The 26,159-nt window shown below is 39.7% G+C and overlaps 1 protein-coding gene across 21 annotated transcripts in view; it reads left to right on the top strand.

Annotated features, from left to right (window-relative positions):
* Positions 1 to 26,159, top strand: part of macf1a (microtubule actin crosslinking factor 1a) — a 590,515-nt gene that overhangs the window by 287,789 nt on the left and 276,567 nt on the right. For all 21 annotated transcript variants that reach the window (XM_072247359.1, XM_072247356.1, XM_072247358.1 and 18 more), the window contains 5 exons: positions 235 to 327; positions 17,986 to 18,152; positions 21,377 to 21,489; positions 23,208 to 23,314; positions 25,192 to 25,311. In XM_072247359.1, coding sequence (XP_072103460.1) covers positions 235 to 327; positions 17,986 to 18,152; positions 21,377 to 21,489; positions 23,208 to 23,314; positions 25,192 to 25,311 — 600 coding nt within the window. The remainder of the gene's footprint in view (positions 1 to 234; positions 328 to 17,985; positions 18,153 to 21,376; positions 21,490 to 23,207; positions 23,315 to 25,191; positions 25,312 to 26,159) is intronic.

Below are 26,159 nucleotides of genomic sequence, written 5' to 3'. Positions count from 1 at the left end.
CAGAAAGGTTCTTGCTTCTGTTTTTTTTAATCAGACTGTGAAAATTTGACAAATATGATTTATCACAATTATTCCTAATATACCAGTCACAGTAGTTCTTACTTGTTCAGCAGAGTAGGCATTTAAGAAAATGACCTTCTCAAGAATGTATTATACTTGGACTTTATTAAGCTTAGAAAGTGGTGTTAATATGCCTCAAAACCGTATGCACTGATTATGTTTGCACTCTTGCAGGTGAAGTTGGTGAACATCAGAAATGATGACATTACTGATGGCAATCCCAAGCTAACACTTGGTTTAATTTGGACCATAATTCTACATTTCCAGGTAAGGGTGTTTTATTTGTTTTGCTTTGAATTATTTCATAATAAATCTAAGTATGCAAATAACAGACTCCATATTATATTAGTACTATGTGTGATCCATTAAATATGTGGAAGTATAATGTCGCTAGTGTAATCGGTTGCAGACTTGATGTGAAATGTCTGTCAAAACTGTCAAGAATCCTGTCAAAACATGATCCACTCTCCTCTCCTATCAGATTTCTTCTTCTCCAGCCCATTGGCTTTTCCACCTATCACCTTGCAGCTTCATACTTCATCCTGCCCCTCACCACCCACCTGGCTTCACCTATCACCTTGTAGCTTGTCCTCCTTCCCTTGCCCCACCTCCTCCTTCTGTCTTCTTCCCCTTTTCTCTCCAGTCCTGGAGAAGGGTCTCAGAAATGTTTATTCATTTCCATAGTTACTGCCTGAGCTGCTGAGTTCCTCCAGTGTTTTGTCTATGTTGCTCTGGATTTCCAGCATCTGCAGAATCTCTTGTGTTTGTCAACAATGATTTTCAGTTAGCGATAGGCCAAATGACTATAGGTGCCTGTGTATGTCCACAGCGGTGGTCTATGGTCAGTGAAGGATGGATCAGGGGCTATATGCAGAAATAGGCACTTTTATCTTTTAGCCTATATAATGTGGTAAATTCATCTTGTGACCTGTTTAAGTTGGATAGTTGTGAACAGTTATGGTTCATGATGACTTATTGACCATGAATTGGTGGCAGGAGCATGGTTTGTCTACAGGTTGCCTGAGATGATTCTGAATATTTAGTTGTCTGTCTGTCTGTCTAGGTACCATATCCGATGTGGACTTTGGTGACCATGGTTTTCCATATAGATCTATCCTTCGTTTTTTGGATGACTTCCATTTCCTCGATGCGTAGCCACCTGGCTATGGTTTTGATGTACATAAGCCGAGGTCTTCCTCTAGGTTTGCTCCCCTCAGTCATTCCAGAGAGTATGAGTTTTTCTAGTTCATCTTTCCGCATGATGTGTCCTAGGAATCTGAGTTGTCTTTCTCTTATTATTGGTATGAGTGATCGAACTGCTTGGGCTCTTCTGAGAACTTCTTCATTTGATGTGTGTGTGGTCCATGATATTTTTAACATTCCCCTGTAGAACCATAATTCAGCTGCTTCTAGTCTCTTTTCCATTGTTGGAGAAATGGTCCAGCATTCACTTCCATAAGTCATATTTAGTTGTAGGAAGTTATTTATGCAGCGGGTGCTGACAACAGAAAGCCCGCAGTTGTGGAAGATGTGGTGCAGGAAGATTGCAAGGAGCTTCCGAAGTTTCAGGTATGCGAGGGAAGAAAGAAACATTATTATTTATGATGCATTGACTGTAATCAGATAACCATGAATGAAACGAGTGAAGTATCACTGTTGTATGTAATATCATTTATGATATTACTTTGAACTGGTTCATTGTTGTACAAGTGTTTGAAACTTGATAGGATAGATGTTTAATACCAAAGTAGAAACGTTTAATTTTAATGGGCGTCTTTTTAATCATCAAATTTACCTTCACTGCAAACATTGTTTATTGATATACTACAATGGTTTATTTTTAACTTTTAGGTCTATTATTAGTACTTTCTACATAGGAAAAGTAATTTGTGCTTGTGATGTACTACCTGTTGAACCTGTTATGTGGATTTATTTATCCGTTGAGGGATGGAATATTTTCCACATTTATCAGAATCAGGTTTACTATCACTGGCATATGTCATGAAATTTATTTTGTGGCATCAGTACAGTATCAGACATAAAATAATCACCTTCAGTTACAGTAAATAAATAGTGCAAAAGAGGACAATGATGTTCGTGGACTGTTCAGAAATCCGATGGCAGAGGGGAAGAAGCTGCTTCTGAAACGTTGAGTGTGTGTCTTCAGGCTCCTCTAGCACGCCTCGAATGGTAGTGATGAGAAGGGGGCATGACCCGGATGGTGAGGGGTGTTAATGATGGATGCTGTCTTCTGGAGGCACCACCATTTGAAAATGTCTTTGATCGAGCTGAGTCCACAACCCTTGGCAATCTCCTTCATTCCTGTGCATGAGAACCTCCGTACCAGGCAGTAATGCAACCAGTCACAATGCTCTCCATTGTCCGTTTGTAGAAATTTGCTCTGGTGACATACCAAATCTCCTCAGACTCCACGTGAAATATAGCCGGAGTGTCTTCTTCATGATCACCCAGGATAGATCCTCTGACAGCCAGTAACCTGAGCTGCTCACCCTTTCCACTGCTGACCCCTCAATGAATTCTGCTGTTGTGTTCTCCCAACTTCCCCTTCCTGAAGTCTACAAGTCTTTCTGACGTTGAGTCAAGGTGTTTGTTATGCAACGACTGAATCCTGTCTGGGTCGTTTTCTTCCTTATCATTTTAAATCATTGCCAAAACTTCCCACTTATATATTTTGGAGCTTATCTGAAGTAAAAACTCAGTAGCATTACTGATTATAACATCAAACATGGGAAACTGTTTGTATATTGGAAAGCTCTTCATTGATGAACCTAAATTTATTTTGAAAATTTGGTGATATTCTTATTCAGCATTTGAACGTTTTGTAATTGTGATGCGATTTTAATCTCTCTTTCAGTTGCTCCATAATCATTGAGTTGGCCTGTGGCGTGCATTGCCTTAACAAATGATAAAATGGGCTTGTTGTCAGATGTTTTTCTGGGATTCCAATATGATGTGCTCATAGTTTGTATCGAGCTCAAGTGCTATTGAATTGTACTTGTACTAAAATGAGTGCCTGCTTTAGTGGATGGATTTCTCTCTGTGGGTGTTCTGATAGCACACTCAATCTGACTGATGTATTTCAGATTCCAAGTTGCATTCCTCAAAGCTGAACCCGTTGTGTGTGTTGGTGGCAAGCTGGAAGTGCATTATGTATTAGATTGCTTATTTCTAAGGCTGAAATCTATTCAAATTGCTTTTGAGGGTTGGGGTTGTGGTTGGTGTAGAGAAGCAACTGGTTAAATGTTTTTGCGGAGTTTTGGGGTACAAGATAGCACCCAAAAACCATAACCAGTACTTCTAAAGAACTTTGAAATCTGTGTTGTTTCTTGTATTTCACTGGAACTTTTAAAAGACTTGTTTCAACAAACAGTGAGTTCGAAGCTGATGAAGGGTTTCGGCCCGGAACGTCAACTATACTCTTTTCCATAGATGTTGCCTGGCCTGCTGAGTTCCTCCAGCATTTTGTGTGTGTTGCTTGGCTTTCCAGCATCTGCAGTTTATCTCTCGTTTGAGTTCAAATCTGTGCTGTTGCCTATAGACAACGCAGGAAAGACTCATTTTAAAGGGTAGAGACCATGGATATGTTACATTGATAAATTAGTTGCAGAAGGTGGAGACCAAGGATATGTTATGTTGATAAGTTAGATGCGGTCATAAATTCACTCTAAAACATTGGAGAATTAAAACTATAAAGTATTGGTATAACTTGGAAAAGGATGTGAAGTACAGTACTGTGCAAAAGTCTTAGGCACATATATATAACTCAGGAGCCCAAGACTTTTGCACAGTACTGTAGTAATGTTATGCATTGCACTGTTCTGCTGCAAAAAAAACCAAATTTCTTGACACATGAGTGATGATAAACCTGATTCCGATATGGGTCTCTGTTGTGGGCTGAGAGTGGGAAGGGGGCAGAGAGAGGGGAATCACGGTTGGGGGAAAAAGGGAAGGAAGCGGGAAGCACCGGGGGATAAACTCTAATGATTAATAAACCAATTGGAATCAAATGATCTTGGCTGGTGTTTCAGGGCTGGGTGTGTCTGCACCCACGCCATCCCCAGCCCCTGGCACTTCCTCTCTGCTACCTGTCACACAACCCTCCCATGACGCTCCACCCTCACCATTCCTGACATCCTTTGCTCCTGCCAGGTGTACAAATTCACTCTGTGCTCCTCGTTGACAAATACAGTACTGTGCAGCAATCTTAGGCACCCTATATGTACCTAAGGCTTTTGGAAAGTACTGTATATTTGAATTTCTTTTCAGCCATACATCAAAGGGAATCTGGAATACCTGATATGGTGGTTGAGGTACAAACTCTAAACCTATTTAAAAGGTACATGGGCTTCAAAGCTTACAAAGCTAAAGAACAAGGACCGGGTTGGAGGGTTAGTCTGAATTGCTCTTTTGCAGTTCAAAGCTGTGCTGTTCTGTGGTGCAGTTACTTACCATCAGTTTCTATGACATCAGCAATAGGATGTATCAAAATGAGGTGAAACATATTCTGCCTATATCAAGTAATCTTGCAAAAATTGAAAACTTAAAATATCAATGGTAACAAATTCTTTATAAATCAAAGTATTAAGTACAGGAGATGGGATATTATGTTGACGTTGTGTAAGACATTGGTGAGGCTGAATTTGGAGTATTGTATGTAGTTTTGGCCACAGACTCACAAGAAAGATGTAAATAACATTGAAAGAGTTCAGGGAAAATTTACAAAGATGTTGCCGGGTCTGGAGGACCTGAGTTATAAGGAAAGATTGAATAGGTTAGGACTTCATTCCTTGGAACGTAAAAGATTGAGAGGAGATTTGACGGGAGTATACAAAATTGTGAGGGGGATAGATAGGTTTTTCTGCTGAGGTTGGATGGGACTACAACTGGAGGTCATGGGTTAAGGGTGAAAGATGAAAAGCTTAAGGGGAACATGAGAGGAATCTTCTTCACTCAGAGGGTGCAGAGAGTGTGAATCAAGTTGCCAGCACAAGTGGTGCATGCAAGTTTCAACGTTTAAGAGAAGTTTGGATAGGTACATGGAGGGTAGGGATATGGAGGGCTGTGATCCTGGTGCAAGTCGATCGAAGTAGGCAGTCTAAGTGGTTTGTCATGGACCAGATGAGCAAAAGAGCCTGTTTCTGTACTGTGCTTCTCTTTGACTCCATAACAAGTCCTTAATTTGCAGCTAAAGAATTTACAGATATTGGATTGAAAGAGCAAGCTTACAATGTTGACTGAAAGAGTAGTAAAGCTGAAGATTGGGAAGATTTTGGCAAACAGGAATAACCGAATGACTGATTAAGGAAACGATAAAAGATGAGCAAAGAAGATAGCTGGATTGTGTTGGATACAACTTGCAGGCATTGCTTGCCTACGTTCAGCTGAACTAGGTGCAAAAGATTTATCTTGTTGGGCCTCAGCACTTGGGAGACCGGCAGTGAGTAGGCCTCAGGCAACATATTCTAGCAGGGGTTCCTAATCTGGGGTCCAGGACCCCTTGCTTGATGATATTGGTCCAAGACATAAAAGGGATTGGAAGCCCCTAGGGTTTTTCTCTGGAATGTTCCTGACAAAGCAAAGGGCAGAGTTTTACCTGTGTCAAAACTTATATGAAATAAAATGCCTCTTTATATTTTGATATATAAAAACTATTAAAATTAATGTTGTCTAATTAAAATAAATGTCATCATTAACACATTAAACCCAATGATTTTCAAATATTTTAAAGGACATAAGAACATAAGAAATAGGAGTAAGAGTAGGATATCTGGCCCATCAATAAGATCATGGCTGATCTGGCCATGGACTCATCTCCACCTACCAGCCTTTTCTCCACAACCCTTAATTCCCCTACCATGCAAAAATCTATCCAACTTTGTCTTATGTATATTTACTGAGGTAACCTTCACTGCTTCATTGGGAAGAGAATTCCACAGATTCACCACTTTCTGGGAAAAGCAGTTTCTCCTCATCTCTGTCCTACATCTATTCCCCTGAATCTTGAGGCTATATTCCCTAGTTCTAGTCTCACCTACAAGTGGAAACAAATTTCCTGCCTCTATCTTACCTATCCCTTTCATAATTTTATATGTTTCTATAAGATCTCCTCTCATTATATGTTTCTATATGATTTCTCATTATTTCAATAAGATCTCCTCTCAAAGGAAAATTAAGAATAAGAACTTGCTTTCTTTACTCCACAAGTTTAAAAATCCACATTCTAATAGGATTAACCAATGATAATTTGGCAGAAATGTGAAAATAAGGCCATATTTTATATATGAATGTGTATTTAAATCAAAAATTCACATTGCTGAATAGTTCCAGGCAAGACACTGATATCTAAATGATTTGTCCAAATATATGATTTTGGCAGAAGATGTAATGCCTTCATGCAAGGCCATTTATCAAGCTTTAACATTTAATAAACACGCTTCAATCGATCTTTATCCAATCACAAAGTTGACCTTCATATCCATCAACCCTTTTGGTAGTCAACATACATAAGAATTTCCAACCCTTTAAATGTTTCCAGACCTTGAAATTTAGCTGGAAGCAATTTTTGAAATAAAACTATGATACAAATATATGGCACAAGAAACACAATTCAGAACATTTTCCCTGAAATTTGCAAAAACAAAAAGTTGTATTCCAAATTAAAATTGAATAAATTTGCTGAATTGTAATGTTAAGTACAGATGGAATATCAGTATTTCATGGAAGTTATTCAAGTTATAAGCTTTGTCTGACAGAAAGGAGAAGGTGAGGCCAGACTGCTGTGGCTTACATGGGCTGTCGAGAAGCTGATGAGAAGAGCTGTCAGGAAGGAGGGACCCACAGGAGTTTGCTTGGAGAGAGGAGGGAGGAGGGAGTGGAGGGAAGGAATGATCGCTGAGTCTAGGGTTGCTGAGAGGAGCTGCGTGGAAGGAAAAAGGGGAACTGATACCTGGGGTTTATGAGGGACCAGGATATCGTAGGGAGAGAGGGTGGGACTTGAGAGTGAAGGCTGAAGGGAGAGAGAGTGTAGCCCCAAGTGTTACCTTGATTCAAGCAATCACGTGACTCCTTTCATATTCTCAAAATTTTGCAAACTCCTCCATAACTTTCAAAGTACAATCGTTCTTTTTCAAGCAAATATTTCCACCAATATATGTGTAACAATATCTCACTGACCCGTATCTGACGAATGCTCAGTTGGAAAAGGTTTGGTATCTGAATTATGTAATTAACTGAATACATAACATTGTATGCTCCAGCAGCACTGTATACAAGTTACTCAGATTCCTGTTTTCCTTTTATTATTTAATCTCCAAAGCTCTTCCAGCATACTTGTTTAATTTTGATTGCAGAATGTATGGCTTCTAATTTGCAGTGTAAATTGGTACCCTTCACATTCAAATCATCATCATCATCAGGTGCCATGCCCAGTTTGAGCTATGACTGCCATGGCCCCCACACTCCTGTTTTCGGGTCAAGTGGATCAATTCAATGGTATTCACTTCCAATGCTCTGGCTGCTGTCTCCATCATCATTTGTCTTTCTCTTCCTCTTGCTTTCTTCCCTTCAATCTTTCTCATAATTACCGTGCATTCTAACTCCTCTTTCCTAATCACATGTTCAATGAAGTTACGTTGCCTTTTCATGATCTCATACATTATTTCTCTTCTTGTGTTTGCTCTGTTCATGACATCCTGGTTAGATATTCGTTTCGTCCATGATATTCTTTGCATCCTCCTCAAAAACCACATCTCTGCTGCTCATATTCAAATGCATCTGTTGAAGTGAACCATTGAAGAAAATGGTTCCAGTCCAGCAGAGGGAGCACTTGTTTGAAGTATAGAAGGATTGTATTGAATCGCACAAATATTTGATGTTTATATCAGGCAATTTAAAAAAAAATTATTAAAATACAGCGTGGAATACCCTTCCAGCCCTTTGAGTCACTCTGCGCAGTAACCCCCAATTTAACCCTAGCCTAATCACGAGACAATTTACAATGTCCAATTAACCCACCAACCGGTATGTCTTTGGACTGTGGGAGGAAACTGGAGCACCGGAGGAAACCCACGTAGTTATGGGGAGAACGTACAACTCCTTACAGACAGCGATGGGAGCGTTACCTGTGTCCCTCTTAACTTCGTATTGTTACAGCCAATCTCATCCCGGTCCTGTGCTCAAAGTTCAAAGTAAATTTTATTATCCAGGTACATAATATATCACCGTATACATTTTCCTGTGGGCATACTCAAAGTCAAAGTACAATTTATTATCAGAGTACACACATCACCCCATACAACCTTGAGATTCTTTTTCTATGGGCACACTTAACAAATATATAGGACAGTAACTGTAAACAGAATCAATGGACAGCAAACTATGCAAATGCAGATAGCAAAAAATAAATAAATAGCAATAAATAACAGGCATGAAATAAGATAAAGATTCAGCATATCTATAGAATAATAACTATAATAGGATCAGTGAATGATCAACCAGAGTGCAGAAGACAATAAACTGCAAATGCACTTATAAATAAATAGCAATAAATAATGAGCACATGAGATAATGAGTCCTTAAAGCGAGATCATTGGTTCTGGAAACATCTCAATGATGGGGCAAGCGAAAAGACTGTGAGTGCTCTGGCTAAGATTATCTCCATCTTCACTGGGAATAAGCGAACTACCTGATGACTGGAGAACAGTGAACATGGACCCCTGTTAACTCTAGACCTGTGAGGCTAGCATCAATAGTTGGGAAGAAACTGGAGGGAGTGGATTAATGATCACTCGGAAAAGTGGAAAGTAACCAGGTACAGCCAATCTGGGTGGTATAGTATATGTGATTTACACAGATTTTAGTAAAACCTTTGACAAGGTGCTACATGCGGGACTGGCTCAAAAGGTTAGGGCCAATGGGATCCAGTACAAAGAGGATCCAAATTTGGCTTTTGGCAAGAGGAGTCAGAAGGTAATGGTGGTAGGTTGTTGCTGTAATTGATACCTCTGACTAGTGGTGTCCTACAAGGATTGGTACTGTGCCCCTACCAGTGATTGACTTGGATGTGAATGTGAGAGGCAAGATCAGTAAGTCTGTGCGTGTCACAAAGATTAGCAGTTGTTGATAGTATGGATGGTGGTCTTGGGCTTCAGGGATATAGCAATATTTCAGTGAAGGGCACTAAAAAGGGTGTTTTGAGAAACAGAGGGATCTCAGAGTACAAGTTTGTTGAAAGGTCTTGGCTAGAAATGTCGACTGTACTCTTTTTTTTTCCCATAGATGCTGCCTGGCCTGCTGAGTTCCTCCAGCATTTTGTGTGTGTGGTACGAGTCTGTAGATCTTTGAAAGTGGCAGCACAGGTGGACAATGTAGTTAGGAATACAAACAAGAAGACCTTCATTGGTTAGGGCATTGAGTTCAGATACAGGAAAGGTGCTCCAACTCTATAAAACCTTGGTCAGATTTTGGCTGAAGTACTGTGTGGAGTTCTTGGCACCAAGATAGAGGAAGAATACAATGGTACTAGAGAAGGTGCAGAGGAGATGAACCAGTATGTTGTTTGAGACAATAATTTTATTTATAGAGCATTTTTCATACATATGATGCAGTTCGAAGTGCTTTAGAATGTGATAAAAGTGCAAACATGAAAATAAAATAAAAAGATAAAAATAAAAATAAACATGAAAATAAAAGACAAAAAGATATTAGTTCAAATCAAGGTTCAATAAATAGATTTTGAGCTGGCGTTTTAAAGTATTGAATTCTACATTTCAAGAGAGTAGTTCAGAAAAGCTGACCTGCCCATTATCTTTTGAAGGAGATTTAAAAAAAAATTATCAGACTGACAGAAGATGACCTGAGGGCTTGTGTGAAAATAATTCTTTGATGTACTCTGGTCTCAGACCTTTGAGAGTTTTAAAACAAGTAAGAGAACTTTAAAATCAATTCTAGAAGATCTAGGAAGCCAATGCAGAGTAGGTAGAATGAGAGTGCTATGCTCCCTCTTCCTGGTTTTAGTTAAAAGTCTGGCAGCAGTGTTCTGAATGAGTTGCAACAAGCCTAGACGTGATCCTTGATTCAGATTTGCATTTTAAATCCCACATTAAGAAAGTGACCAGAGCATCATTTCTACACTTACAATTACTGCAGAAATACTGCAAAGGTATGTTCATTTATGCCACATAATGATGCTGAAAAACTAATTAGCACCTCTGTATCAAATAGACTAGATTACTGCAATGCATTTTTTTTCAGCCAGAACGTGCTGGAATGCACTGACTGAGAGAGTGATTGAGGTGTGATGTGTCAAAAAATTTGGATGTGGCCATTGTGAGGTAGAGATATGTTTGACAATGTTTGCATTTGCACTTGGGGAAAACAAGTATTGCAAGTCCAGAGGGGATAGGTTGGTGTGAGTGAATGGAGTAGGGTTGGAATAATACATTAAAGTGGGAGCTAATCTTACTTTACCCCTCTCTCATTTACAATATTACATCTCTCATTTCCCACAGTCATCAGTTCAATGGTTCCATTTAATATCAGAGAATGTATACAATATACAACCTGAAATCCTTGCTCTCTGCAGTCTCACCTTTCTCCCTAGTGCTTCCGACTGAAAAACAGTGAGGTTTTTTTTGCCAAAATACTTAAGAAGAGTGAATCAGGCAATATTTCTGATTTAGAGGAAAGGATGGATGAAGACTTCACACTGTTAGATCCCCCTGGGCCAATTACGTTCAATAAACCCTGTCAGGTTGAGGTATAGCTGCTCCATGTAGCCTGACCCAGCTTGTGAAGGTGGCCTGAACTTCCCTTACCTTACCTGGCCCTCTTGACTGCAGAAACTGATTTAAATTTCTCAGTCGTGAAGATGTTCTATAGAACGGGTAGAAGAAATACTGCATTATACTCAGCTCGTCACACAAATATAATCCGTGCCAGGTATATTGTGTTGAATCTGAGCAGTACTGTATATTGAATCGGGTTTCCAATAATTTCTCAGCTTTGACAATGCTGATTTTTTTAAGCTAGATTATTAGCAACGCGTCTCATTGACCAGCAAGGCAAACAATTTAAAGAAAAGATGATTCTTTCGGCATGGCTGTTGAAGCCACGATTCCTTGTAATACCGAGGAATCTTAAACAATTAATACACGCTCCCTCCAATATGCTAATTCGAGTCGCTACGTAGCACGGTGGTAGTTGACTCCACCTTGAACTGTGTGTATCTGCAATAATGATTTTAAATTCTGCATTTTACAATTCTAATCATGACCACCGAGTAAATATTTATCGCCTTTTACTCGGGGGGGGGTTCATTTTTTGTGCAGAATGCCACTGACCTTATTTTTGACATGACGCAGCCATCTGCCTTTGCTGCTGAGACTGCAGTATCGTTTATTGAGTTAGCAGATGAACACGGCGCGAGTGTGTAGCACGGACTTAACTGGTTTGCCTGGGCGTGGTGTGTCGCAGGTTGAAAGAATTTTATTCCGGCTGACAAGATATTAGAGATTTGTTTCTGCGCCATCGAGTCCGCTTACGGAGCAGGCACTGGCCCACCTGGTTCACATTGCATGAAGGGCAAAATCCCATTTGCTCCTCGAAAAGGCGAATGCACCAGTATTGAAACCATGGAGATCTGACAGTGTGCACGATTAATAGTTGAAGAATGCAGCACTTCAATCAAATGTACCAGTGCGCTCAGACGGCGGAACGATGGTGATTCTCGACATTGGGACAACAGGAGTTATCCGCCGATCCGGGATCGGCTGTCTTGTGGTCAGAGAGTGCGAACTATGGTGACTAGCGTCGGGTTTGCTGGATGTTCGTCTGAAGATGGCCGGCCGGTTGGAATGTTAAATTGCGTTTAGATCCTCCCGGGGAGAGTTGCAACTTCTCTCCTCAGCCGAGCCCAGTCGCGGCGGCAGGCGCTGCCAGGAATGCCGACAGAATGGGAAGCACCTTAGGATGCGTCCGAAAGCAGCAGGAGGCTGCGGGAGCAGATCGGGAAAAAACTCCCTTCACACCGCGGAAAAAGATCAAATTCAGGCGCTTCAGGAGAAAGAAGAAAGCCGCTTCGCGTTCCCGAGAAGCAGAGGGGAGGCTGCCGGGCAATTCGTCTCCGTCGGCTGCGCGGCGGATGAAAGGAGATGGGGCACGTTTCTCTCCGGCTGGAGCTGCGGGGGCATTATCAACAGGCGCCGGTCTCGGTCCTGCCGCGGGGAACGGGGAGCCTGCTGAAGCCCTGTCAGGGCTCCGAAATGCATCGGATCTCCCCATCGGAGCGGCGGCAAGTCCGGGAAAATCGGCAGATTTCCTCGTGAAAGCCGACGGAGAAAGTACGCAGCAGACGTTTTCAGTCAGGGCTGAAATCCAGCCTTTTGGCGGACGCGTGATGACACTTGAAACGGACCCGTGTTCGGGGGAAGAGCTCTGTGAAAGTGAAGTGAAAGAGTTGATCTTCCCTGTACCCATGTCTGGAGATGAGGACCTGAAAGCGGGCAAGACAATAATTGCGAGCACCCCCGAGAATGCTAATGAAGTCGACGCGGGTCTCCCCTTCTCCGGAGAGTCGCCGGAGAAGCGAGCGCGACTGGACTGGGACACACATCACCCCAATGTACTTGACGAGTCGCGTGTAACTTCACACGGTGAACGCGCGGATAGCAAAAACGATCAGCCATCCTCGCACGGGGAAAACGAAGCTCTAGCAGAGTTAGCGAGGCAGTCTCCTTTAAAGAGGGACTTTACTGTGGAGCTACGGACCAGTAACACACTCTTCTCCTCTGGTTACGGCAGCAGTTTGCCCTCCGCGGAAATAAACGAAAGTGTGTCTGGAAAAACCAGCTGTAGAGACTTTGAGCTGTCTTCCTCCGTCCCTGATGGCGATACCTTGTCCATTTCTGAAATAGAGTTTGGGCTATCGATCGGCAATGAAGGTGACGATATCAGTTTGGAACAGATTGCAAACCTAAGCCAGGAAATGGTTCGTGAAAGCTTGAAACACACCTTTGATCATCTGAAATGTTTCCCGTCGTGCGTAGTGGCATTGAAGTGTCATTACCTTAAATGTTCAATTGCATTTGTTTTTATTTTGAACAGCTGTGTAGAGCACTCCATAATTTTGTGCAGGATTTGGTACTGCATTCATTTACTTGAAGTAGTTAGCTAGGAATGGGTTTCATTGGTGCTTGTGCACAGATAACCTCTGTACTCTTAATTTAAAATTGATTCGTTTACATTCGCGTTTCATTCGTGTGGCCGCGAATCGTGTTATTTCCTGAAGTGTCAGCTGGAGCGCATACCTTAACCTGACAGGATAATCACACTTTCCGGAAATATACAAGCTCCCGTTGTGCTTTTTGTCCTGTTTTAGGGCAGGGCAGGATCTGAGGCGCGGTGAGTGCTGGTGGGGAAGAGGTCTCACAGCCAGTGGTAGCTCCTCTCCACCTCATGGACGTGGATTGAGAGTGTTTTCTTTGCAGCTTCTCGTCAGTTCTCTCACACAGAGCCCACGTTGTAGTGTGACAGTATTTGGAGTTCTAGGATGCTAGTTTATTCTACATTAAAATGAGTCCACTCTCTGAAATAGGCAGGTGCTTTGTATCCAATGGCAAATTTTTTGAAAATATTATTGGCTGATCTTCCATGTTAGAGCCAATGAGGTCACTGGAGTCCCCTTGTAATTTGTGTTTCATCAAATGACCAGTCCATGGCAATAAAAAAAAAGAATTTAGGCATTAAATCTCTTACTAGCTCTTCCTTCAGTTAGACCTGACGAAGGGTCTCGGCCCGAAATGTCGACTGTACCTCTTCCTAGAGATGCTGCCTGGCCTGCTGCGTTTACCAGCAACTTTGATGTGTGTTGCTACTTTTAAGGTTTCTTTTATATTGCCTCCCTATCTGTCCCTCCCCTACATTGGAGAGACCCATTGTAACTGGTGGGGGGGGGTCTGCTTCCTTAAATAGCTTGGAACCATCAGCCACAAGTGGGACTTCCCGGTGGCCAAACATTTTAATCCGAATCCGATTCCCATTCCCATTCTCATTCTGACATGTTGGTCTGTCGCTTCATCTTGTGCCAAGATGTGTTCACCCTCAGGGTGGAGGAGCAACATGTTGTATTCCATCTGGGTAGCCTCCAACCGGGTGGCATGAACACTGATTTCTCCTTCCAGAAAAAAATCCCTCCCCCTCCTCTTCTATTCCCCACTCTGGCCTCTTACCTTTTCTCACCTGCCCATATCCGTTCCCCCTGGATGCCCCCCTCCTTGCCTTTCTCCTATGATCCACCCTCCTCTCCTATCAGATTCCTTCTCCAGCCCTTGACCTTCTCCACCCAACTGGCTTCACCTATCTCCTTCCCCTCCCCCCCCCCACCTTTTTTTATTCTGGCATCTTATTCCTTCCTTATTAGTCCTGAAGAAGGGTCTCGGCCTGAGACGTCGACTATCTGTTCATTTCCAGAGATGCTACTTGACCTTCTGAGTTCCTCCAGCATTCTGTGTGTTTCTTTAAAACCTACCTCTTTGATCGAACTGCATACAGAGACAAGTCCACATGTCTCCTTCAAAGCAGCAAAGAGGTTTGCATCTATAGGGGAAGAGTGAATAGATTTGGACTTTATTTACTGGCTTTCAATGGAATAGATGATATAATTAAATCACATTAGGGTTGATGTCAGTGAATTGTTTTTTCTGGGCTGGGCAGACTAGAGTGAGGAAACCTATCCTCAGGGATAAGAGATTAGACACTTCAGATTTGGATGTGGTATTTGTTTTTGCTGAGATGGTTGTGAATCTCGCTTGTGTGAAAGAAACTTTAGTAATCCAGCGAAATGATGGAGTGTGAAGATCAGCTGAGTACACGTTGGAGTAAAAGATCAGGCATGATCTTGGTGAATGTTGAAGGCCATTGCAGCTTATGTTGCTCTTTCGACGTTCAGGCTTTCCTAAAAGATGAGGAGAGTTGGAAATAGTTTTTACCAGAGCATTCTGTCTGATTCACTGCAAATTTACAAATTTGATAAATATGAAAAGGGGGAAATTATACCTCTGTAGGGAAAGAGCAGCAAAGTGGAATCAATTGCTGAACATATTCGGGCAAATATCCTTTGCGGCTTTACTAAACCTGTCTGAGACTTTGCTGGAGCTGACGTACCGTGCTAAGATTTATTTGGATAGACGAGAGCTGGGGTTCACAGACCCCTGGCTTAATGGTATTGGTCCATGGCATAAAAAAAGATTGGGAACCACTGGGCTAGAGGATGTACTTACTTGAACTCTGGTGTGTTTGAAGGTTGTAGATAGTAAGTACTGAGTTTTCATCATCTTGTGCTTGAATGAGTTAAGCAGTATTGGATCTTCTAGGTATGTGGCACTAAAAAGAAAATGACAATTTTTGGAATGTTAAAATCCTTGGGTAAATATTTTTTAGTATTGTAAAGTTTAACAAAACTAAAAAGCTGTCAAATTAATTCAGTTCATGGAAGGACTGAATGTATTGAATTACTTTGACAAGTTTTTTTAGTTTTCTGTTAAACATTACTGTATTAAGGTTTAATAGTATCAGGTTTAAGACCATAACACAGGAGCAGGATTAGGCCATTCTGCCCATCAAGTCTGTTCCAACATTGATCAAGGCTGATTTATTTTTCCCTCTCAATCCTATTATCTGGCCTTCTCCCCATAATCTTTGACACCCTTACCAATCAATAATCTATCAACCTTTGCTTTAAATATGCCCAACAACTTGTTCAATGGTACAGTTGGGACACTAAGCTCAAATAGTAGAAATGGTGGTTTATCTGTCCTCATTTTGCTAATAAATCAAAAACTAACATCAATAATTTTGGCATATTGATTTTTCACTCTTTATGAGATCTTTCTAAATAAAGCTAGAACGTAGAGGTGAGTATATTATGGCAGTGATTGGTAAATCAATTCCCAGTGCATCATATTTCAATTAATTGCACTAGACTTGATACTTAGTGAGCTTGATGGTACCTTAGGATCTGTTTTGCAGAATCTGAACACACTAGATCGCAGTTAGCAAGTTGTCTCAAATATTTTACTGCATGTTAATAATACTCTTAGTTCTTTGTTTTACACATAAGTTAAATTAATACTGATATCTAAGTGTTGTTCCTTAAGCCATTATTCTGAAATTTTAAAAATTAACTGCTTCGAAGTTCAAAGTAAATTTTATTATCCCAAAGTACCTATATGTCACCATATACAACTCTGAGATTCATTTGCTTGTGGGCGTTAATGCATAGAATAGTAAATATAACAGATCAATGAACGACCGTCAAACGAGGGCTTTCAACCAGAGAGCAGAATGCAGAACTGTGCAGATGCAAAAATATAAAATGATAATATAAATATAGAAGCAATAAATAACAAGAACATAGGATGAAGAGTCCTTGAAAGTGAATCCATTGGTTGTGGGAACATATCAATGATGATAGGGCAAATAAAGTTGAGTGAAGTTAACTTTGTTCAAGAGCTTTATGGTTGCAGGCTAGTAACTTTCCCTAAACCTGGTGGTGAGAGTCCTCAGGCTTTTGTACCACCTTCCAGTGAGAGAGGTGGGGGTCACTGATGATGGAACTACATGATAATCTTTTTATAAATTAGTATTTGTGATACTTCCCAAACATATCTACGTCACATTCTCAGTAAAAATCCATTTTTATATCTATCTTCAAATATTAGACAGAATTGACATTTTTAAATTAACAGATTTGCCCTTTTTATTTATTGTATAAGCATAATAGTGGTATTTAATTTAAAACAAATACATTGTCAGTGTGCTAAGAATGTTAAGCGCAGATGTGCATCAAAATTCTAAATTTTGAAATAACTCCTGCACCTATTTTCTATGTTTCTATAGGGTTCTGAGTTGGATGATCAGCCATGATCATACTGAATGGCGGTGCAGGCTCGAAGGGCCGAATGGCCTACTCCTGCACCTATTTTCTATGTTTCTATGTTTCTAAAAACATAACTGATCACTTTGTTGGAATGTTCACTACAACAGTCAAGACTGAGGGGGGAGATTTATGACCATGACATGTTGCTTAGGCAGAGAGTCAACTATCATTGTCTGCCACTATTTTGTTTTATCCATCAATTCAGTGAAAGGTTCTCCTCCTGTTCCAGTTCTAGTCCTCGATTCTTCCTGAAGCAATGACTTGCCTTTTCCTTTCAGGTGTTGATGAACCAACTTCATTCCTTGCTTTGTACTTTATTGTTGCCAAACAATTGGTACTAGAACGTACAATCATCACAGCGATATTTGATTCTGTGCTTCACACTCCCTGGATTACAAATATTAAAAATATTAAAAAGTTAAAATTAGTAAATATTAAAAATTTAAATTATAAATCATAAATAGAAAAATGGGAAGTAAGGTAGTGCAAAAAAAACCGAGAGACAGGTCCGGATATTTGGAGGGTACGGCCCAGATCCGGGTCAGGATCCGTTCAGCAGTCTTATCACAGTTGGAAAGAAGCTGTTCCTAAATCTGGCTGTACGAGTCTTCAAGCTCCTGAACCTTCTCCCGGAGATTGCCAACTTTAATCTCCAGTTTAAAAATGATCAACGTAATTGTTTGGTTTGTTGTCTTAACAAATAAATCAAACAGCCTTGTTACTTTAGTTAAGATTTCACTAATTTAAAGATGTAGAGGCCTGTATAATGGCAATAAATCTATTTGACTAATTGGCTCTCAGTAACCTAGACTAGGGGAAAAAATAGTTGATCTTTTGCACCTTTTGCAGTTTGGTCGAAGTAATTAATGTTGAGTCTGTGTATTGAATGGACATTAAAAAGTGTATATGCGCCAGACTTTTGGGTCTGCAGTGACTTGTGGTACCTACTTTTACAAACCTCCTTTTTGCAGATCTCAGAAATTTATGTGAGTGGAGAATCTGGTGACATGTCTGCTAAAGAGAAGCTGCTACTTTGGACACAGAAGTTGACAGAAGGCTATTCTGGGTTGAAGTGCTCCAATTTTACCTCCAGCTGGAGTGATGGAAAAGTATTTAATGCTATCATACATAAATACAGGTGAGCTATTACAATTAAGACAGTCTTAGTAGTAAATTTTCATTTGAATTACCATGCAATAGGTAGAGATTTATTAGAAAAACATGATCATGTTTAATTCCTTGAGGTTTCTGAGCTCATTCTGCCACTCATTTAGATAGTGGCTGATCTGACTTAACTGGACCTCAATGAAAATAAATGCCCGTGTCTAGTGTGTATGTGCAATAAAGTGTAAATTCTGTGTTATTTTCAAAGTTGCTTTAACTTCAATGTGGATTTGAGATTTTACAGACAACTTGCACGTTTGCTCTTTAGACATTTGTGTTCCTTTTTGCGCCCTGTGGTGCATTGGGCAGGGCCTCAGCTGCTGCTTCAACATTTTTGTTAGCTCAACGCTCAAGGAAAGCGTGCTCAAGCAGCCGACCGGATTCGAACCGGGGACCACTTGCCTCGAAGTCTGGTGCTGGTGCCATTACACCACTGGCCGGCTTTAGACGTTGACTGTACTGATGCTGTAGATTATACCTATTTACATTATGAGCCAGGTTGTAATAACTATAATCATTGAGATCCGGTTTTTCAGTTTAGCACCTGGCTATTCAAGTTTGCATTGATTCAGATGTTGGATGTGCGATTGATTTTGCCAAATGAACTGTTGGATCTCCATTTATATTCGATCCTTAGCGTTCTTCCAGGAGTCAGGAATAGCGAGCATCTTAGTTCTAAGATATCAGTTTGTTTTACAATAAAAACATATAAAGAGCTGAGAAACAATGCTGAAAGGTAAATGGATCTGAAGACAAAAGGAATAGAGAGGCCAAGATGGCGCCTCTGAAAGATCCATCGCTTTTATAATAAGATGAGGAAAATTCCTTAGGTATGAATAAACTAGTTAATAGGCTACATAATTAAAACAATTACATCATGTGAGTGATGTGCAGATAATTAGCCGGTGAAAAGCGAGAAAGGTGATAAACTGTTAGTTTAGCTGCTATACTGCTTTCTGCCAGTGAGTAGGGATGAACCACCACATACTGTGAAAAATATGAGTTTGTTAGAAAAATGTACAAATTTTATAAAAAGTATTATTAAAAAAAACAGTGGTTTCCACAGAAGCTATGACCTGCAGGGAGCTATTGGTGGGCAAAAAGCAAAGTGTCTATTAGAATTCAATCCAAAGAAGCTTTCAATGCATGTGGACATGGGTTCAGTGGGGCAAGAGCGGGCAGAGACAATGGGCTTACCTAATACTCAAGGCAGAGGAGTACAGGGGTTTGGATCTGTGGAGGGCGTAGGGTGATCACATTATGCTGAAAGGTGCTTTCCTCTGTCTGAGAGTTGTATGGAGAGCTCTCTGCAATGGGTTACCTGGTCCCTGACTTCTGCACTTGTGTCAGAGAGTAGCTGACACGTTTAGCCTCTTAATTTTCACCAGGCTGGGTTGCTATGAGTTACAAAACTGTTCATTTAAAAAGAGACGCTGACTGAATAGACAAAATGAGGGCAGATAGGTGGTTTTCTTTTAAATTTACTTTACCTTTGCTAATTTATAATGATTAAAAAATTTCTTCCAATTTAAGTATTTGTAAGGGTCTGATTTTCAATACACTTTAACTGTTTGATAAGATCTTTGACAGCTGGATCTCCTAGCTGATTGGTCATAAAGTTAGGTCACATGGCAAGAGTGAGGCGAGTGCAAGCGGTGGGCCTGATCGACTATGATTGTTGGAACAGTGAGGAGGGCAGGAACACTGAGAAACCTTGGAGTTAAGTTAATGGAGATGCCATAAAGTGGAAGGTGATAAGGTTCAATAAGATTTTTTTTCTTTTTTAGCATATATGCAATAAAATAGCAAAGGAGTTATGCTGAAACAGTATAAAGGGCTTGGCAGGATTCAATTTTTTATTGGTAAATGCTGATTTAACTTCATAGGCTCAAACAAAAAAGGATCCATCGTTAATTATTGAAATTCTTTATTTCATCCATGCCAGTAACTAATAAAAACTTTGAATATTGGATTATTCAACCTTTGTTCAAATAAATAAAATGCCCAGTCAAATGAATGCTGGATTATATCAAGGATGGTTTTGTTTTTTTAAATCTTTTTACAGATGACTATATAAAATCTTTAATAGTATGTGGTCAGATGCTGCATGCCCTAATTTTGTACAATCTTGAAAATTTAAATGAAACAACTTTTGTTTAATCGTTTATCTGTTGAAGATTAAAAAAGGGATTTGTAATGATTATATATAAAATAAAAGTTAGACCATGGCTACAGTACTTTCACCAGGTTAGAGAAGAGATTTGCAGGATATTCCAGGACTGAGGTATTTTAGCAGTGGAAAAAGATAGGGTTGTATATTTCATTGAAGTGCATAAAATTATAAAGAGCCTAAATAAGGTGGATAGGAGAGCTCCCATTTCCCAGAGAACAGATAACAGGAAACTGTGTGCATGGTTTTTAAAGTATGTGGCTGAAAAAATAAAACAGAGGTATAAGGAGAATTCTTTTTCAACAGGGAAGGTCATACAAGTGAGGAGCTCACTCATGAAAGACATGTTGAGTCAGAAATGTAGAAAGAGCTCAAATGTGCACTTGAAGTGGTGTACCCACAAAAGTCTCAAATCAGAGCTAGAAGTGGTTTAGGCCACATGTTTTTCCACAGCCAGCAAATGCATTTTGAGTTAAATAGTAACCAGTTCTTTGTTTAAAGTGCTGTATGTAAAGGCAAAGCAGCTTATCACAATCACAGGTTTATTTAGAAAACAGTGACAAATTGCTTTGCATTTACATATTTTAAACATAGAAGAGGTTGCTATTTAATTCAAAATGCATTTCCTGGCTGTGGAAAAACATGTGGCCTAACCTGCTTCCAGCCCTGAGATGAGACTTTTGTGGGTACACCACTTCAAGTGCACATTTGAGCTCTTTCTACATTTCTGACTCAACATGTCTTTCATGAGTGAGTTCCTCCCTTGCGTGACCCTCTGTGTTGAAAAAGAATTCTCCTTGTATCTGTTTTGGGAGTAGGGGAAAAAGATGTGAATAATTTGTGGACCCATTTTGAAAACTTCAGTTTCCTGGTATAAAAACAATATTTTACTTTGTGGATGCAACTGCTGCTTAAATTTTGGATCTGATTTGCAGTTTTCGATATGCATCAAATCGATTGAAAGGCTTAATATGTTTTATACAATGAGCTTGGTGCATTGAAGCTCAATTGGATGCTTTCCTTTACAGACCAGACCTCATAGATATGGAGAAAGTTTCAATTCAAAGCAATCAAGAGAACCTGGAACAAGCTTTTGCAGTTGCTGAAGCACTTGGTGTTACACGACTATTGGATCCAGAAGGTAAACCACAAACAAGAGGACTATCTGTCCTCTACTTAATTTGGTAAATATTGGCCATCTATGCTTGATTTTTGACCAAAAGTTCAGTGCTTTATCTCTAAAGGAATCTTGAAGTATTTTTAGTATCTTTCTATTCAGTAATATTCGATGATTTTAGTAGTGACCCTTTTCAAAATCATTTCTTGCAAGGTTTAAGATTGTATTATAGCGCTTGTACAATTGAAGTCCATGGTCCCCAAGAGGAAAATATGCAATAATTGGTGCCCTGCAGTATCTCGTCAAAGGGAGATGACTGTGTCTGGAAGTCGGTCATCCCAGCCCCAACACATCGCTGTAGTGGTGGTACCTTGATTGTCACTGATGGAAATCCACCCTCAGGGCATTGTCCTTGGATCAACCATCTTCAACTGCTTCACCAATGACTCCTTTTTTTTTCCCCATTATATGTTCAGAAGTGGGAGTGTTTGCTGATAACTGCAACATTACATTTATGGCTCTGAAACAGTTTGTGTTTACAGAATTCAGGAATGGCTAGTAGGTGCCAAATGCCATTCCTGCTGCAAAAGTGTCAGATAATGACCATTTGCATTTGAAGCCACCTGTCCTGCAGCAGCAAACTTTCCTCCATTCTTTCACGAGATGCCATGTAATAATCTCTAGTTTCTTAGATGAAGCCACCTCCTTTATCCTGAGGAACCTCCTGAAAAGGGGATGAAGAGACAGAAAAGGATATCATAGAAACAGGCAACACAGGAACGGAACCTTATGGCTCACTTTGTCCATGCCAACTGTAATCCCTGTCGACACTAATCCCATCTGTCCACATTTGACCCATTTCCCTCTACGCCTTTCCTATCCACTGTCATCTAAATATTGCTACAGTATCTGTCTCCACTAACTAACATTCAGCACATTCAGATTTCCTTTAAACTTCTTTCACCTTACACCTGCGTCCTTCGTTTTAAGTTCCACTGTCCTGGGAGAAAGCTTCTAACTAACCATCCTACCTGGGCTTCTCTATAATTTCGTAAACCCATCAGCCTCCAGCATTACAATGAGAGTAAATACACTTGATCCAGTCTTTCCTTGTAACCTTAGACCTCCATTCCAGACAACATCCCGGTGACTCTCTTCTGTACCCTCCCTATTGATATCTCATCCTTCCATGTGTGGCATCCAGAACTATAGCTCGTACTCTGAGTCTGGTCTAACCAGTATTTTACATAAATAGAACATGACACTTCAGCTCTTACACTCAGTATTTCACCATGACTCAAACTGACTAATCTGGCCAATTATATTCTAACCAATAATATATGTTACTTTTATTATCAGACTGTGTGTCTGTGTGTGTGTGTGTGTAGGGGCCTTCTTTCAACAGCAGTGTACAATGCCTGTTTTCTCAAGTTAGAGAGAAATCTCTTTATGCAGTAATGATGAATCTCAGAAGTTCCCTACCCTTGAGAACTCTAATGGCTCAGCTATTCAAAACAAGATCAATTCACTTTTAAATATCAGGGCATTTAAAAAAAAATGGAAATGTGGTCAGAAGGTGTTGAGGCCAAAGATCAACCATGTTCTTCTTGAAGGGCTGATGGCCTACTCCTGTTCTTACGTTCATTACTTATAAATATGTTTTGATACAAAACATGAATCTTTTGGATTTATGAAAAAACATCACTTACGATATTTGTATTAACATAGACTTGTTTTTACAGACGTTGATGTTCCATCTCCCGATGAGAAGTCTGTGCTCACTTATGTCTCCTCTATTTATGAATCATTCCCCAAGGTCCCAGAAGGTGGTGAAGGTATTAGTGCAAATGTAAGGATTCACATTTTTATACTTTAGCATGGTTATATGTGTATGCTGAAGCAGTTTTGGGTATAGGTACCATGAGAGAGCTAGTGTTTTTCACAATGAGTCAGGGGTATATTCAGCTAGAATTTGTCACTTTATTGAAAAAAATATATAATTTACAATAACTTTAAAACAGATATTTTCACTCTCACATTCCCAATTATTGGTACTTTATTAAAATCTGGAGTAGGCTCAGGAATAGATTCTCCAGTGTAATTGCTAGAGGATTGCAGGAAAGTACTCACTGGATTTAATGAGGACTGCAGTCATGAAATGCTCACAAGCATTGCTGAGAAAGTATGGAATATCCATATTCATATTCACTTTAGTGGATGTCATACATTCCTGGACAGCAATGGGCAGTTATTAAAAACTGAAATATTTTTATTATGTACAATATTTATATGTTGGCCTGATGTATGTGTGATAGTTGAACTTATTTTATCAGCTGCTTATTAAAGTAAGTTTATCTCAGAAGCCCAAACAAACTCTAATATATTCACTTACCCTATTTCCATCCAGAGCTTATGTGCATATGTATCTCCAATTCTCTATTCCATCTAAAAAATTATTTAATTTTAGACCTGAAGAAGGGTCTCGGCCCGAAACATGGACTGTTTACTGTTTTCCATAGGTGCTGCCTGGCCTGCTGAGTTCCTCTAGTGTTCTGTGTGTGTTGTTTGGATTTCCAGCATCTGCAGATTTTCTTGTGTTTATAAAATTATTTAATTTAGGTTATTTTGCCCCTCAGTATATTTATTGTCTAAATATATCTATATATATATATATATTTTGAATTCTTTTAAAATTAAATTTCATCTATCATTTGCTAACTATCCTTTCTTTAACTCTGCTACTTTTTTCACTGTTAATTAATTTTCCATTTTCTGCCTCTTTCAAGAAATGAACTGTTTTTCTCATATTCACAAGATCATCACATTAAGAAGTCTCAGTAAGAGTCCTAGTACTAGCCCAGGAGAATACCATTGCAGATTTTCCCCCCAGTCCAATAAACAACTTCACTTTTGTTCTCTGTTTTCTGTTAACCAGTGTCGTATCCATGCTGCCACTGTCCCATTTAGCCTGTTTGCTTCCTTTGTGGGCAAGTGAATAAATGAATATGTGGTCATTTATGACATGATTTCTTGGCATTTGTTTTTAGGGTTCACTGAGCCTGGAGGTTAGGTCGCAAACATTTTGTCACCCATTGAGGTGACATACTCTGGTGGCGACTCGTTTGAGACCTAACCTCCAGGTTTGGCAAACAACCCTTCAAAAAGCAGCCAACTCAAGCTACCAGCTTTCTTTTTCATTTCATGATTTCTGGATATTTATAAAGATGTGTATCAGCCATCCTACTGTCATCAAACCTCAGTTCAATTTCATCAATTTCTTGGGGAAGTTGTTGTGCAGTTTGCTTTTAACATAAACAGCTATGAATTTCTAGTCCGGAAATGTGTTAGCATTAAACATATGGTTTATGTGCAGCAGATTATTGCATTAATTTTGTAAAGTTGTTTTTCTTATATGTAATTTAGTAACAGAAGTTTCAAATAAAATCTAAAAATATATGGGGAAACCAAATATTAAGATTTGTTGCAGTTTTAGTTCTCCGGGGACAAGACTCTATGCACTAGTTTTACAGGAAAATTGAATATGCTTGAGACAAACTTGACCTTTGTCTCAAAAGTTTTGAAACAGTTTTGTTTCAATGCTTAAGTACACCAGACTTCTTGTTATTGCATTTATGTCGTAATTAAACTGTTATCTTGGATATTGTGAATTTTTCAGTTGTTACTTAAACTTGTTTTTCTGATTATTGTTACTCTGTTACTATCCAGGAGGTTGACTCGAAATGGCAGGAATACCAGAATAAAATAAACTACCTCTTCCAGTGGATCAGGCAGCACATCACACTGATGTCCGATAAAGCTTTTCCACACAATCCTGTAGAACTTAAGGTGATCACTCTATATTATCTTGCTTTGTTATTTACAGCAAAATGAATAATCAAAGATCTTGTATTTAATCCTGATAACAGTTTAAGTGAAATTTTGGCTACATTTTTTTCTGATCGATTATCTGTAAATATAAAATTAATATTATGTCATTTACTCTTTCCAGCTTTTATACACACAACAAAGTTATTTATCTCCCAAGTTCATTCTTTCTGCAGCCAAGTGAATTAATGCCAATGAAATGATTTAGATTGGTGAATACAGGCCAGTCCTTCACTGGCAAAGTCCCCACCACCACCAGTGAGCACAGTTACGTAGAGTGCTGCCATAAGAAAGCAGTATCCATCATCAAAGACCCTCACCATCCAGGCCATGCTCTCTTTTCACTTCTGCCATGCAGAAGCCTTAGGTCCCACACCACCAGGTTCAGGAGCAATTATTACCCTGCAATCAGCAGGCTCCTGAACCAACTTGAACTCTGAATTGATTCTACGACCTTCAAGCTCACTTTCACAGTCCCTTTATAGCTCAGGTTCACAGTATGACTTTTTATTTGCACAGTTTGTCATCTTTTGCACATTGATTGTTGGTCTGTCCTTGTATTTTTTATAGTTTTTTGTAAATTCTACTGCATTTCTTTGTTTTTCCTGTAAATGTCTGCAAGAAAATAAATTTCAAGCCAGCATGTGGTAACACATAGGTACTTTGATAATAAATTTTACTCTGGATTTTAATTCGAGAATTTCCGGATATTGGAACCATAGTTGTAGATACGGGACCGAGGACTGAAGATTACAGTGCAGGGAGTTGCATCCTTTGGCCCTAGGGAGCCATAGTACAGGAACTAAAGA

Source organism: Mobula birostris, chromosome 30 (assembly GCF_030028105.1).
Source record: "Mobula birostris isolate sMobBir1 chromosome 30, sMobBir1.hap1, whole genome shotgun sequence".
Taxonomy (NCBI): domain Eukaryota; kingdom Metazoa; phylum Chordata; class Chondrichthyes; order Myliobatiformes; family Myliobatidae; genus Mobula; species Mobula birostris.
The sequence above is the reverse complement of the archived record's forward strand: the minus strand, read 5'-3'. Positions and strand labels throughout refer to the sequence as shown.